This window comes from Brassica oleracea, chromosome C1 (genome assembly GCF_000695525.1).
Source record: "Brassica oleracea var. oleracea cultivar TO1000 chromosome C1, BOL, whole genome shotgun sequence".
Taxonomy (NCBI): domain Eukaryota; kingdom Viridiplantae; phylum Streptophyta; class Magnoliopsida; order Brassicales; family Brassicaceae; genus Brassica; species Brassica oleracea.
In genome coordinates this window covers 25,852,564-25,865,194 of record NC_027748.1, presented here as the reverse complement: position 1 = coordinate 25,865,194, position 12,631 = coordinate 25,852,564, and the positions used below count along the sequence as shown (strand labels likewise).

The 12,631-nt window shown below is 34.3% G+C and overlaps 1 protein-coding gene across 1 annotated transcript; it reads right to left on the bottom strand.

The window, feature by feature from the left end:
* Positions 1–9,161: 9,161 nt before the first annotated feature.
* Positions 9,162–11,166, bottom strand: LOC106326274 (transmembrane emp24 domain-containing protein p24delta4-like). The gene is made up of 4 exons (XM_013764295.1): positions 10,838–11,166; positions 9,728–9,940; positions 9,525–9,601; positions 9,162–9,441 (listed from the first exon to the last, which is right to left on the bottom strand). Exons 1-4 carry the CDS (start codon positions 11,048–11,050, stop codon positions 9,297–9,299), a joined length of 648 nt encoding a protein of 215 aa, XP_013619749.1. The 5' UTR covers positions 11,051–11,166; the 3' UTR covers positions 9,162–9,296.
* Positions 11,167–12,631: the final 1,465 nt, after the last annotated feature.

Here is a 12,631-nt window from a genome sequence, read left to right as displayed (position 1 = left end):
GCCTCTAGGAACGATACAATGACAAAATCTTCCCACAACGGATTTGATTTCTCTACAATCTCCATTGGCACCTCCACCGACTTTTTCCCATCTGAAATCGCAAAATCGAAATCATACTTCTGTAGAATCTGTTTCCTCTGCGTCGCCTCAGCATAGGATCTCAGCAGAACAGGCGGAGGATCCTCTTGAACCTCCGGGGAACTCATCGCACTTTGGTAGCAATCAATCAAGTAGTTTGAATTTTAACTATGGTAGTTCATCAAATATTTCTTCTTCTTCTTCTTCTTCAGAAAATGATTATTATGATGATATTGAAAAGCAAGTAGTTTGTCAAATTACTGCAGACAATAAATTTCTCATCACTCAAAACCTTATTCATGAGGGAACCTATGGTGGATCTGTTCATTGTCATATAGTCATCAACCGTGACCGGGAGAATGCGTCTTGTAATCTCTTCAACGACTACTTTGCAGAGAATCCATTTTTTTCAGAGACGATGTTTCGACGAAGATTTCGAATGGGCCGTCCTTTGTTTCTTGGTATTTATGATGCTATACAAAGACATGACAACTACTTTGTCCAACGGAGAGATGGACTCGACAGACTTGGGATGTCTGGTTTGCAAACAATTACTGATGTATTTTGAATGTTGGCGTATGGTGTACCAGCAGATTCCACCGATGAGTATCTACCCAAAATGGTCTACTCTTGTGCAAACCATTCACGATCCTCCTGGTCCCAAAAAAAATTCTTTGCAATGAGACAAGAATCATGTAGAAAAGACGTGGAGCGTGCATTTGGAGTTTTGCAATCACGATTTGCAATTGTAGCTGGACCATCACGATTATGGAATAAAAAAAATATTGCATGAAATAATGACAACTTATATCATAATGCATAATATGATCATAGAAGATGAACGAGATGAAATGCAACAAATGAAGAACGAACTGAAGTTCTAAGTGCAGAAGTTGAGATGATTGGTGATGATGATGCTCGATTTCAAGAATTCTTAGCTCGTCACAAGAAAATCAAAGATCGAGAAGCTCATTTCGAACTTCGTAATGCACTAATTGAACATTTGTGGTCTGAATATACTAATTCTCATAATTAGTTCAATGTAATTTTCATTTTGTTGTCATTTCTGATTTTTAAATAAAATGTTATTTTTATTTATTTAATTATTATTACATTTAATAAAAATATTTTAGCTATAAAATAATTTATATCTATCATATTATTAAAAGATAGACAATTGATTTAATAATATTATATAAAGAATATACTTTTGTTGCAAGATTTGGTATAGTGGGTTGGAGATACTAAAAAATTTGGTGTCAAAATTGCACCAAAATGGTGCAGATTTTAAACCAAAATGGTGTAATGGGTTGGAGTTGGCCTAAGCGTGGAGAAGAAGGAAAGAGGAAAGTATCAAAAATTGTTGATAGCAAAAATGTTAATTATAAGCAATTGTCTCTATTAATGAGAACGTGAGATACTCTTTTAAGTACTAATAAAATATCTTTTAGAACAATTAAAATTGAAAAAATCATATTCATTAAGTATCTCATTGCAAATTATATTTTGTAACTGAAAATTAGTAATATTCAATTTTTAAAAAAATTATCTGTAAAAAGAGAAATGGTCCTAGGTAAGCTCTAAACCAATTTTTTCTTCCAAATATTAGATCCCAAGACCCAATTTGATAGAAATGTTTCATTTAATGATAGCAAATTATCAGGTTATCCTCAATTTTAATTTATCATAAATTATTAAATAATAAAAGAAAAACATTTTGAAAACTTTTAGTAAGTTTTGCAGTCGTCTCCGACGAAGTTATGCCGTCTTCTCTGTATCGCCGTCTGTCTTCTCTGTCTCGCCTCCGTATCACCGTCCGTCGTTGTCTGCGCCTCCGCAGCGTCTTCGATCCATCGTCGTCTGCGCCTCCGCATCGTCCTCGACTTGACTTGTCATCGTCTGCGCCTCTGCATCGTCCTCTATCTTTCGTCGTCTATGTATCTCATTATCTCGTGTCTCCGATCTGATCAAGGTATCATCATTTCTTGTTCATTATAAATTGATGATAAGTTGTTGCGATTGGATTTTCTAGTTTTTTTGAAACTTAAGATTGGATTGTCTTCATCTTCACCTTCTAGACTCACAAGTTTACTTAAATGTCTCTGCGATTGGATTTTCTAGTTTTTTTGAAACTTAAGATTGGATTGTAGTCATCTTCACGTTCTAGACTCACAAGTTTACTTAAATGTCTCTATGGTTGGTCTTTTTGAGATTTGCTTTTGATTTTTTAGCAGATTTTCGAACTATGGCTGAAGTTTTTTGTGTTTATGGAAAATGGAGCTCAAAAGAATCTCTCCAGTGGGACTTTAATGTTGACATGAAGATCTTCACTATGAAGATTTGATGAAGATGGTCTCAAAAAAATTTATTTTTAAAGAGGAAGAAATAAGTTTGAGTTTTCCCCCAGTCTCCATAGGAAATACTTGTGAGCTCAGAAGTTTCATCGCCAAGATTAGAGCATTTGATGGAATCTGTCGGTTGTGTGTTAAGGTTTTTGTTTTGTTTCAACTAAATTATTCAGGAAAGTTTTCTTGTTTATGTACTAAACCTTCCAAAACAACTTGACTTTTGCAGGTTATTACTGATTCAGCTAGCTGTACCAAGCAAGCTACGGATACATTTGTTTCTTATGTTCCTTTGAATGATATTCCAGTTTTTGGCTCTACTGTAGGCAGAGAGAAAAGCAGTTACATCGTTTCTAATTTCTTTTTTTTCTTTGTGTTTGTATGATTTTCTTCTTTCTTAGAGTATTCATGATATGCTTCCTGATCATGTACTAAACCTTCCAAACAAATTGAATCCTGCAGGTTATTTGTGGTTCAGCTAACTGTAACAAGCAAACTACTGATATATTTGCTTCTCCTGCTATATGATGAAGTTTCCTATTCATCTGTGTTCTATTCTTTTTCATTTCAATGGTTTGTTGATGATTTACATTTTTATTGATTATTTTATGGATGTTGTTTATTTAATGGTTACATGATATGCACCGACCACATATATTTGCTTTTGGAAGCCTATCCTGAATAAGTTGGATGCTTTCCAGCTTATGTAATATACAATTTAGGTTTAAATGCATTTTTTCTCCAAAGTTCCAAATCACAATTTAAAATTTCTCAAATATGCAGATATCAATCCTTATGTTTTGATCTGATTTCATTTTTAGTTTAAACTTCTTTGTGAGAAAGAAACACACGAATATTCAACTATTTTGGAAACCCATCCAGAAATTCCAAAGTTATTTCCAACGTTTATAATATAAAATATACGGTTAAATACATTTATGTTTTAGCTAATACCAGATGATTCTCCTCAGCCTAGCGGCTAAACCCCCTCTCTTACAAAACTGAATCACTTGCTTTATCCCGCGTACGATTCCCTTTGGAATCGGAACGCTTTTTATTATTTAATTGCATAAAATCAATGGATTATATTTATTTACTTACATCAACAAACAAATGAAACATACTTGGCCTAGTGGCAACATTTGATTCCCCCTTTCCCCAGAGATCTCGTGTTCGAATCTTGGTTTATGTATATTTGTTCTTTTTTTTTTCTCCAAAATTCAAAATCACAATTCGAAATTTCCCAAATATGCAGATATCAATCCTTAGTTTTCGATCTCATTTCATTTTTTTAGGTTAAACTTCTTTTGCTAGAAAGAAACACACTTATATTCTACTATTCGGGAAACCCATCCAGAAATTTCAATTGGTAACAACTCGTCCTTTGGGAGTGTTGTTAAAGGGTGAAGTCTTAGGTTAGCAGATCAATAACTTACATGGGGAAGTCAGTGAGGGCTCACACGTGAGGGATTAGGGTCAGTGCCCTGCATGGCTGTCAGCCTAGGTCCGCGGGACAGGTTGTTACAGTTGGATGGATGATTAATCTGATGTTATCAACTTCCCTCTTATGTTTTAAGACTAATATTATTTATGTATTATGAAACCCACAACATGTTTTATGGTCACTTTTTCCTTAATGGAATCAGAACTTTTTTTTAATTTTTGTATCAATCAACAAGAGAATTGCTTATATTGCTTTTAAAAGCTTACTCATTTTGAGATATAACACCTTGGCTTAGTGGTCTTGTATCTTGATAATCTCATTTTGAAATTCGATTTTTGGAAACCCATCATGAATATCACAAATGGTATCCTAGATAAAATATATTTATCTTTGTGAATTAATAAGTTCACATTTGTTTGCAAAAAATGAATATCCACCCTAGCCTAGTGGCTAGCCTTCGATTCCCTTTGGAAACAAAACCTTTTTATTTTTTAAATTAAATATAAATATGTTGTTTATATTGATTTAATTATAACACTTGGCAAGTATAACACTCTTGACATAGCGGCTGCACTAGGATTCCCTTTACAAAAGTTCTCAGGTTCAATCCTTGTACTTTCATAATTAATTCCTTTTTGAAGTAAAGGCTTATGCTTACTCATTTTATTTTCTGGAAACCAATCCTAAAAGTACCATAAGCTATCCTAGGTAGGATATGTGTTTTACAATGATAACAAATTTTAACACTTTCTTGATAGAATTACTGACAATGCTTCAAGACATCCTAAAATTTCTTTAATAACAACCTAAATGAAACAAACGTCGTCATCATTCATTACAAACTTCCTAATTGTCAAAGTCAACATCAAATTTCAAAAACATAGTCTTAGCATGACATGTATTTAATCTCCCATCGCATTGCTGTCCTGCGTAACCAAGCCAAAAAAATTTTCAAATTTTTTAGTATTCGATTTTCTGAAAATCTATCCTGAAAGTGTGAAACACCTTTCCTGAAACTATCCAAATCCTTCCTGAAATTTTAAAAAAACTACACAGTTTGACGAGCCTACCAAACACATCAACATGTGTTAGTCAAACAAGACACCAAACAAAAAGTTTTTCAAATTTGTTAACATCGGATTTTCTGGAAAGCTTTCCTGAAACTACCTATATCCTTCCTAAAATTTAAAAAAACTACACAGTTTCACAAGAACAAGAAAGAGACTAACAATGTCATAAGAAAATTCATGAGCCTACCAAACATATCAACATGCGTTAGTCAAACAAGACTCCAAGCAAAATGTTTTTCAAATTTGTTAACATCGGATTTTCTGGAAAGCTTTCCTGAAACTACCCAAATTCTTCCTGAAATTAAAAAAAACTACACAGTTTCACAAGCACAAGAAAGATACTAACACGTCATAAGACAATTCACGAGCTTACCAAACATATCAACATGCGTAAGCCAAAAAAGACAACAAGCAAAAAAAATTTCAAAAATTTGTTAACATCGAGTTTTCTGGAAAGCTTTCCTGAAATTTAAAAAATTGCACAATTTCACAAGCACAAGCAAGAGACTAACAATGTCATATAAGCAAATTCACGAGCCTGACAAACATATCAACATGCGTAAGCCAAACAAGTAAAATAAAAAACAATCTTACCAAAATGTATATGTGTCATTGGGTGTTCAAAATTTCTTACCAAATTTTGTAGATGGTCATGAGATTTTTGTAGGTGGTTTATACTCTGATACTTGTTTGTAGATCTTTTTTGAAATCAAACAAGTAAAATAAAGAACAATCTTATTAGAGAAATGAATAAACATTTATCTTAAAGAGATTAGTAACTAAGGATCTTGCCTTGTTAGATAGACCTTTCACCACAGGGTTGCAGCTACTATGACTAGGCTGTAATTTTAAATGCCAAAAGTTAGCATCAAATTGTATCAAATGCTTAGACGTGAGACTAAACAGGATTAAGACCTTGTAGATGAGCTGCTATCATTGATATTAAACAACAAGCTTAGCCTAAAACTACTAGACAAGATCAAATACAATACATTAACACAAAAAGGATAATCTTTTGAGAGACTGGGAAGAAAGCGAATACTTTGGAGAGAAATGGAAGCTTAGGCTTGGCGGAGAGACGGAAAAAAACTTTTCGAAGGAGATGATAGTTACTTAGTTACTAATCTCTTTGAGATATGTGTTTATCTGTTCAAAAATTCAAAGTAAACAAGGTAATATTAAACATCCATTTGCGAAACATCTATTTTTTCAATTAAGAACCCTAATTTTGATTTTGAATTGGAAATGTTTAATATTTACAAGGCTTGGTTCGATTTTCGACCGATAAGAGTTTCGACGGCTATAGATTCGCCGTGATTTATCTTTGGCGTTGTCGAAAGAAGAAGGCGATGATGGTGGAAACGTCGAAGACGTCAAATCTCTTCGTCATTCTAGTCGTTCGTGACTCTTTTTCTATTTTTTAAAAATTTATTAGTTAGAGGATAGTTTAGACTTTTGACATATTAATGAAGGCTATTAATCTGATTTTTAGTTTGAAGAGTTATTTTTGACACATAAACTTAAATAGGTTTATTTAGGAAAATTGCACCTGAAAAATTTAGTCATTGCTAAATTATTTTTTTTTAATGAAATTGATATATCAAAAAATAGAACGTTCATTTACATGTGGGGGAAATTAACACATTTCTAAACTAGCTCAAAAACCATAGAAACACACTGCTTCCCACAAAAATGGAACAAAAATACAACTACATTGTCCCTATACTATAAACCCAACTATAAGTTATCCCTATACCATAATTTTTTGTGATAACTCAATTAAACCCCTATTATTAACCCAGTTTCATTTTTATTAATTCAGTTATTAATTCAATTATTAAAAAAATGAAAAGATTAAGTTTAATAAGTTAATTTTTTTTTTTTTGGAAAAATAGCAATACTCATTTAGCCCCAAATCGGGTCTCCCACGAACCCTAAATCAAATTTTCTCCTTCTCTTGACGAGAGAAAAACAGAGCCAAGTCACCTCGATTGATCTCGACGGTGCTTCACTTCGCCATCACCGGAGTTCCTTCTTCCCCCTAGGACTCTGCTAGTCTTCCTTTTCGTAATTGAAGTCTCCTACACCTCTTGCTCACTTCGCGATCTCCTTCTCAAGATCTCGCCGGAAAATCAAGCTTGTGCCTCGCCGAGTCTACAATATACACTCTCAGCTCTTATTTTAATCCTAAGAATCGAGCTTTTAAGGTTTGTAAAATTACTTGTGATTTGTTTTGCATGTCTTTTTCTCTCTTTGATTTGAGTGTTTTTATCATAGTTTGAGTGTGAAAGCTTTGAATCTTAGTTTGTGTGAATGATTTATGCTTATATGCTATCAAAGTTTCATAATTTTTGATTTTTGTCATCGTTTATGTTATCAAAGATACAAAATTTATGATGTTTATCATCAAACTGAAGTCTCACTCTTATACAGTTCAGAAACCCTTCTTTGTGATAGATTTCAGTTACTCTAAAAAAGATGTCGACATATCTCAGGTTACTGTTCTTGTAATAAAATTGTATTGGGTTATTGATGTTGAGTGAACTCATATTTGATTGTCTGAGACAAAAAAAACATTAGTTTACACTTCTAATGTCTTTGTAATGTCTCTGCTTATTGATTTAGAATGAACTTGTATTATGATGCCTTTGTTTTATAAGTACTAACTGTAGTGATTGTATTTGTTTCATTGTTCACAGGTATAAAGATGAATCAATTGTCTAAATGCCTATTCAAAGAGGGAACCAAAACACATGTTAATAAGGCCAACAACAACAGTTGCCGAGCAACAATCCTTGTATTGGTGAAGAAGTCCACTCGAGATTGTCCACATATAAAGCTCCAAAGCGTGCCCAGAGAAAGTTGTAGAACTCGTTTGAATTCATGATTGCTGTCTTTGAATAGATTTGTTTCATATTTGGATTAAGATGTAGAACTCGTTTCACTATTGTTATTGATATTTTCGTTTTTCAAATTTTATTAGATTCTAAAGTATGTGTTCAAATCAAGTTAGGATAAATGGTGTATAAGTCGTTTCACAAGTCTATTTTTGTTTCAGAAATTATAATGAATAATAGTGAATAAGAGTTTAGCATTTCTACTCAACCTTAAATCACATAGGGTCCAAACCCTATACTCTAAATCAAATAGGGTTCAAACCCTATACCCTAAATCAAACAAAGAGTGAATAAGAATCGTGTGTTTAACAAGTTAGAATTTTGTATTTAACAAGTCAATTTTAGCGTTTTGGAAATTATAATTTAACGTATATTAAGTTATAGTTTAATGATTTCAAAATACAAATTAGTGTCTTGGATTTTTGTGTTCTTATACATGTTAGGGTTAGAGTTGATTAAGGGTTTAGAGTATAGTATTTAACTACTCGATTTAGTGTTTTTGGAGTAACCCCATTTGCGGTTTATACCTGCTTGGAGCCACCCAAAAATTTTAAATATCTGACCCGAGACCAAGATCCACACATCCCCAAAACACGTGAATTGTTGTCATTTGCCAAAACAAAAGAAACCAAACAATAGAGAAAATTGGATTAGGGTTCTTCCTTGGCAAATCTAGAAAAGAGGATAACTTAGAAAACACTAAAATTTAGGAAATTATAGATTTAGAATATATTCTCTTAACAGATTTTGGAGAGATTTAGGAAAAATATACATTTCGAATCTTGCAGAACATACATTCTCTTGTCCGTAGAATATAAAAAACATGGTAAATTGTGTAACCCGGCTGCGGTAGGATTGAATATTTTGATAGATAAAGTAATCATACTTTTGTAGAGTATTGGTACATGGGCAGATTTCGGGATTTCGTCTTCGTAGATATATTGAGAAATAATAGTTAATGAAATCTACCGTAGTTCAGATATAAAGGAAATGGCAGCTGAATTATTCTACTAAGTAGAATTATAAGCATTGGTCGATTTTACGTTCTACAAGCTGCAGATATCCATGTCGTTAACCAAATCTACAATCTACGAGCTCGTAGACAGTAATTAGATCATGTTTTCTGCCATCCATAAATCAAAATATGAAATTGTATTTTACAAATATTTAGTCAACCAAAATATTTTTTATACGATTGTCTCTTGTTTATATTGACATGAATTTTTAAAATTAGCCAGGGGTATCTAAGTCCAAACCAGACCAAAAAAAGATTTATGGAAAGAACAATGTAGTTGTTTTTCTGTTCCGTTTTGGCATTTTTTTCATATAAATATAACCCGAGACAAAGTACAAGTTAAATAGGTGAACAAAATTGTACACTAACAGGTTCGAAACAGAGTGTAACAAGAAAAGAAAGCAAATGAAAGTGGCCTCTCTAGTACCCACGGATCACAACTCTCATTTAAATAAGCTTCTTCCTTTCAAAGTATTGCTTCAAGTACAAAATCTGTAAACCAGTGACTACAATGCAGATGCCTAGAGACATTATACTGTACCATGCGACTCGCGAGTTTGTTTTTTCACTCACAATCCTCATGTCTGCTTCTCTGCAATGTGTGAAAAGAGAGAAAAACTTTGTTCTGATTCCTCTATAATTTCAAAGAATATAGCTTTTAATTAAATATATTACCTGTTTCTGAGGTAAAGTAGGTTTTCATGTATGGCTTCAACTGCAGCTTCGAGTTTCCTAAGCTCCAGCTCCACACCCTACGATTTAATGCATAATAGTGCTTCGTATACAGACTTAACTTTATTCCACAAACTACTCTTATAAGTGTGTTGAATATTTTTAAGTGCAAATTGTAAAATTTTATTGGGAAATGGAGAGCTGACCTCGATCTTCTCTTTTCTGGCAATGGAGTCCCAATCCTTGGCCGCGATTCCAGTTTTCCAGTCAAGGTTGATGCTGATATCGTTGTTGCCGTGACTATTCCCTACAGCCTCAAAACAGGCCAAGTAGGTTCCTGATTCTTGGGTTGTAAACGCAAACTGACCATGCGTAGCGTTTTCACTGTGGTGCAAAACGCTGCCATATGGTGATGTAACCTACAATACAAGATAAGAATTTCTGGTCAGTTTCCTAAATTCATATAAAACATGTATGCATCTGCTTTGTGCCCGTATTCATATCAAATATGACTAAACTTTCTACGATAACCCATCAAGCTATGTGGTTGCAAAGAGAGTCAATTGCTACTAACTAACTAATAAAACATATGAGAGTGATATTTTGATGAGACATAAGACATAATAAATATCATTCACATTTGCAACTTCCAACTTCCATTTGATATTCACTCTTTGATAACACAAATCGTTAACAGACCAATCTACTAACCAAGTCAAAAAATGTTGAGGCAAAATGCTCACAAACATATGGGCATGACTAGAAAAGCTCGTCCGCTTACCATTTAATCACACCTAGATACGTAAGATCTAGACAAGGCCGTCCCTGAAATTCGTTGGAGCTTGAAACAATTATTGATTGAAAACAAACTGATCAATACATTTAGACTTTTAATCAAATGGGGGGGCTGAATGTACATATTAGCCAATTAAAATTTGGGGTGCCGAGCTATGCCCAAGACCGTCGATATATCAAGAACTGATGAATATACATTATATTCACAAAACGGTCTATTTGCACAACCCTTGTGTCAATATGATTCTCTTATCAAAATCACATAGAAATCTCTTTTCATACATTAGTGAATCAGCTAGATGGTTTTGTTCCATTACCTTAACAGTTAAATGCACAACTTGAACAATCAATGAACATTAACGCCAAATCATTAGCATAAACGTTTTCAAGATATGGAAACTTGAATCCGAGCAATCAATTTATATTAGTAGCTAAAGAATTCAATGAAATTACTTCAAAAAATAACAGATCAAAGCACGGAGTTCGTCGGACAAAATGACCCGAAAATAGAAACGAATTACCTTGACGGAAACAGTAGGGAAGATGGAATGTTCGTCGGAGATGACGACGTAATCGGCCAAAACGACGACCTTGCTCTGGATTTCCTCCGACACGCACTTTGTTCCGGTCTTGGGTATGTTGAGCCACACGGCTTCGCCGACCGAAATTAGCTCCGGCACCAGAAAGGAAACGAGAGTCGAGAGTAAGAGCGTTGTCGCAAACTCACGCCGCATCTTCTTCTTCGATGCAGCTAGTCAGATCTCGCTTCTGGTTCTTCTACCAACGAGATTTAATACTAAACTCTTTCAAATATAATAATGAAAAATTATATAAGAAAATGAGAAATTCCCTAAACTTTTTAAGTTCTGTCGCAAAAATACCTCTCTGAAGAAATTCACCGAAATAAGTTTTATTTTACCCTATGACTAAATATCCACGACATCAACAAGATCAGAAGAACCATAACCTATCCCCAATGGACTAATTAAATATATACTTCTAACCAAAATATACCAGTCTAAACTACCTAGAGCAAGAACCAGAAAGTCTCAAAACAAAAGAGATAGACCTTTGTTTCTGTACACATCATGACATCAATACACTCAGATACGTTAAGCGGTGGGAAAGCGTTCTTTTTTTACAAAAACTTCAGCCAACCACAAAGCTATTGTTGTTTTACAGTATTATAGCATTTTATATGACTTGCTATTAATTGGTGACATTTTTTTTTTTTTTTGACATAAAAAAAAAGATGTTCTATTACTCAAGTTAGAGGTGGTCTGGGTATCCAAACCGTAATAGAACAACCAACAAAAACTAGATTTCTATGAAAAGCTCGAGCGGTCTTTGCTAATCTTTGTTAATGCGTTTGTTGTCTTGTTCTGCGCCCTTGGTACATGGAAGATCTTGAAGTTTGAAAAGCGTCCTTGAATAGCTGCTACCTCTGATAACTCCGTGGAGAAACTTGGTCATGCTCTTGGGTCCTTCATCATCGAGATTATGTCCTTACAGTCTGTTCCGAAGTTCTGGCATGATGTATGTTGACTCATATTCTCCATTGCCCATATTAGTGCCTCAAGTTCGGGGTGTACTGAAGATAATCTTCTCTGTTTGTTCCTCAACCCTAAGAGTTGGTCCTGCCCAGTTCCATCTAGCCATACCCATCCCAATCTGCTATACTGTGAATCTGCAGTCCAAGAACCATCAACCAGGCAGATATTCTCCAAGCTATTCTCCAAGCTAACGCCTTGTATATCCCCAATATGTTGTGGTGGGTATGGATCATCACTTTCATTTCGATTTGCATCGAACTAGGCATTGCACTCACACTGGGCATGTCTAATTAGTTCCTCTGGCTGACGTGATATTCCTCTAAATAACTTGTCATTCCTTGCTTTCCAAAGATATCATATAATCCATGGGTATGGATCTCTGTCTAAGTTCGGATCTTCAATTTCACTCTTCCTCCAGAATAGATAATCCAGGTTCGTATAGACACTTGATATTGGGAAAATGCCAGGACACGATGGTGTGGATGCTAATGCCCATGCTTGCAAAGCAGGAGGGCATTCAAATATAGCATGGTTAACTGATTCATCATCCTCTCCACATCTTGGACAATAATTATCGCAACGCATATGACGCCGTGTCAGATTTCTCGTTACTGCCATATATCCTGAAACCATTTGCCAAATCAAATGTTGGATCATTTTGGGGGCCTTGATCTTCCAAGCATAAGCTTGAAGCTTAGTTATACTGGGCTCAGATACCACTTCCTCGGGAGGTTGATACATTATATTTCTTGCCACCCAATA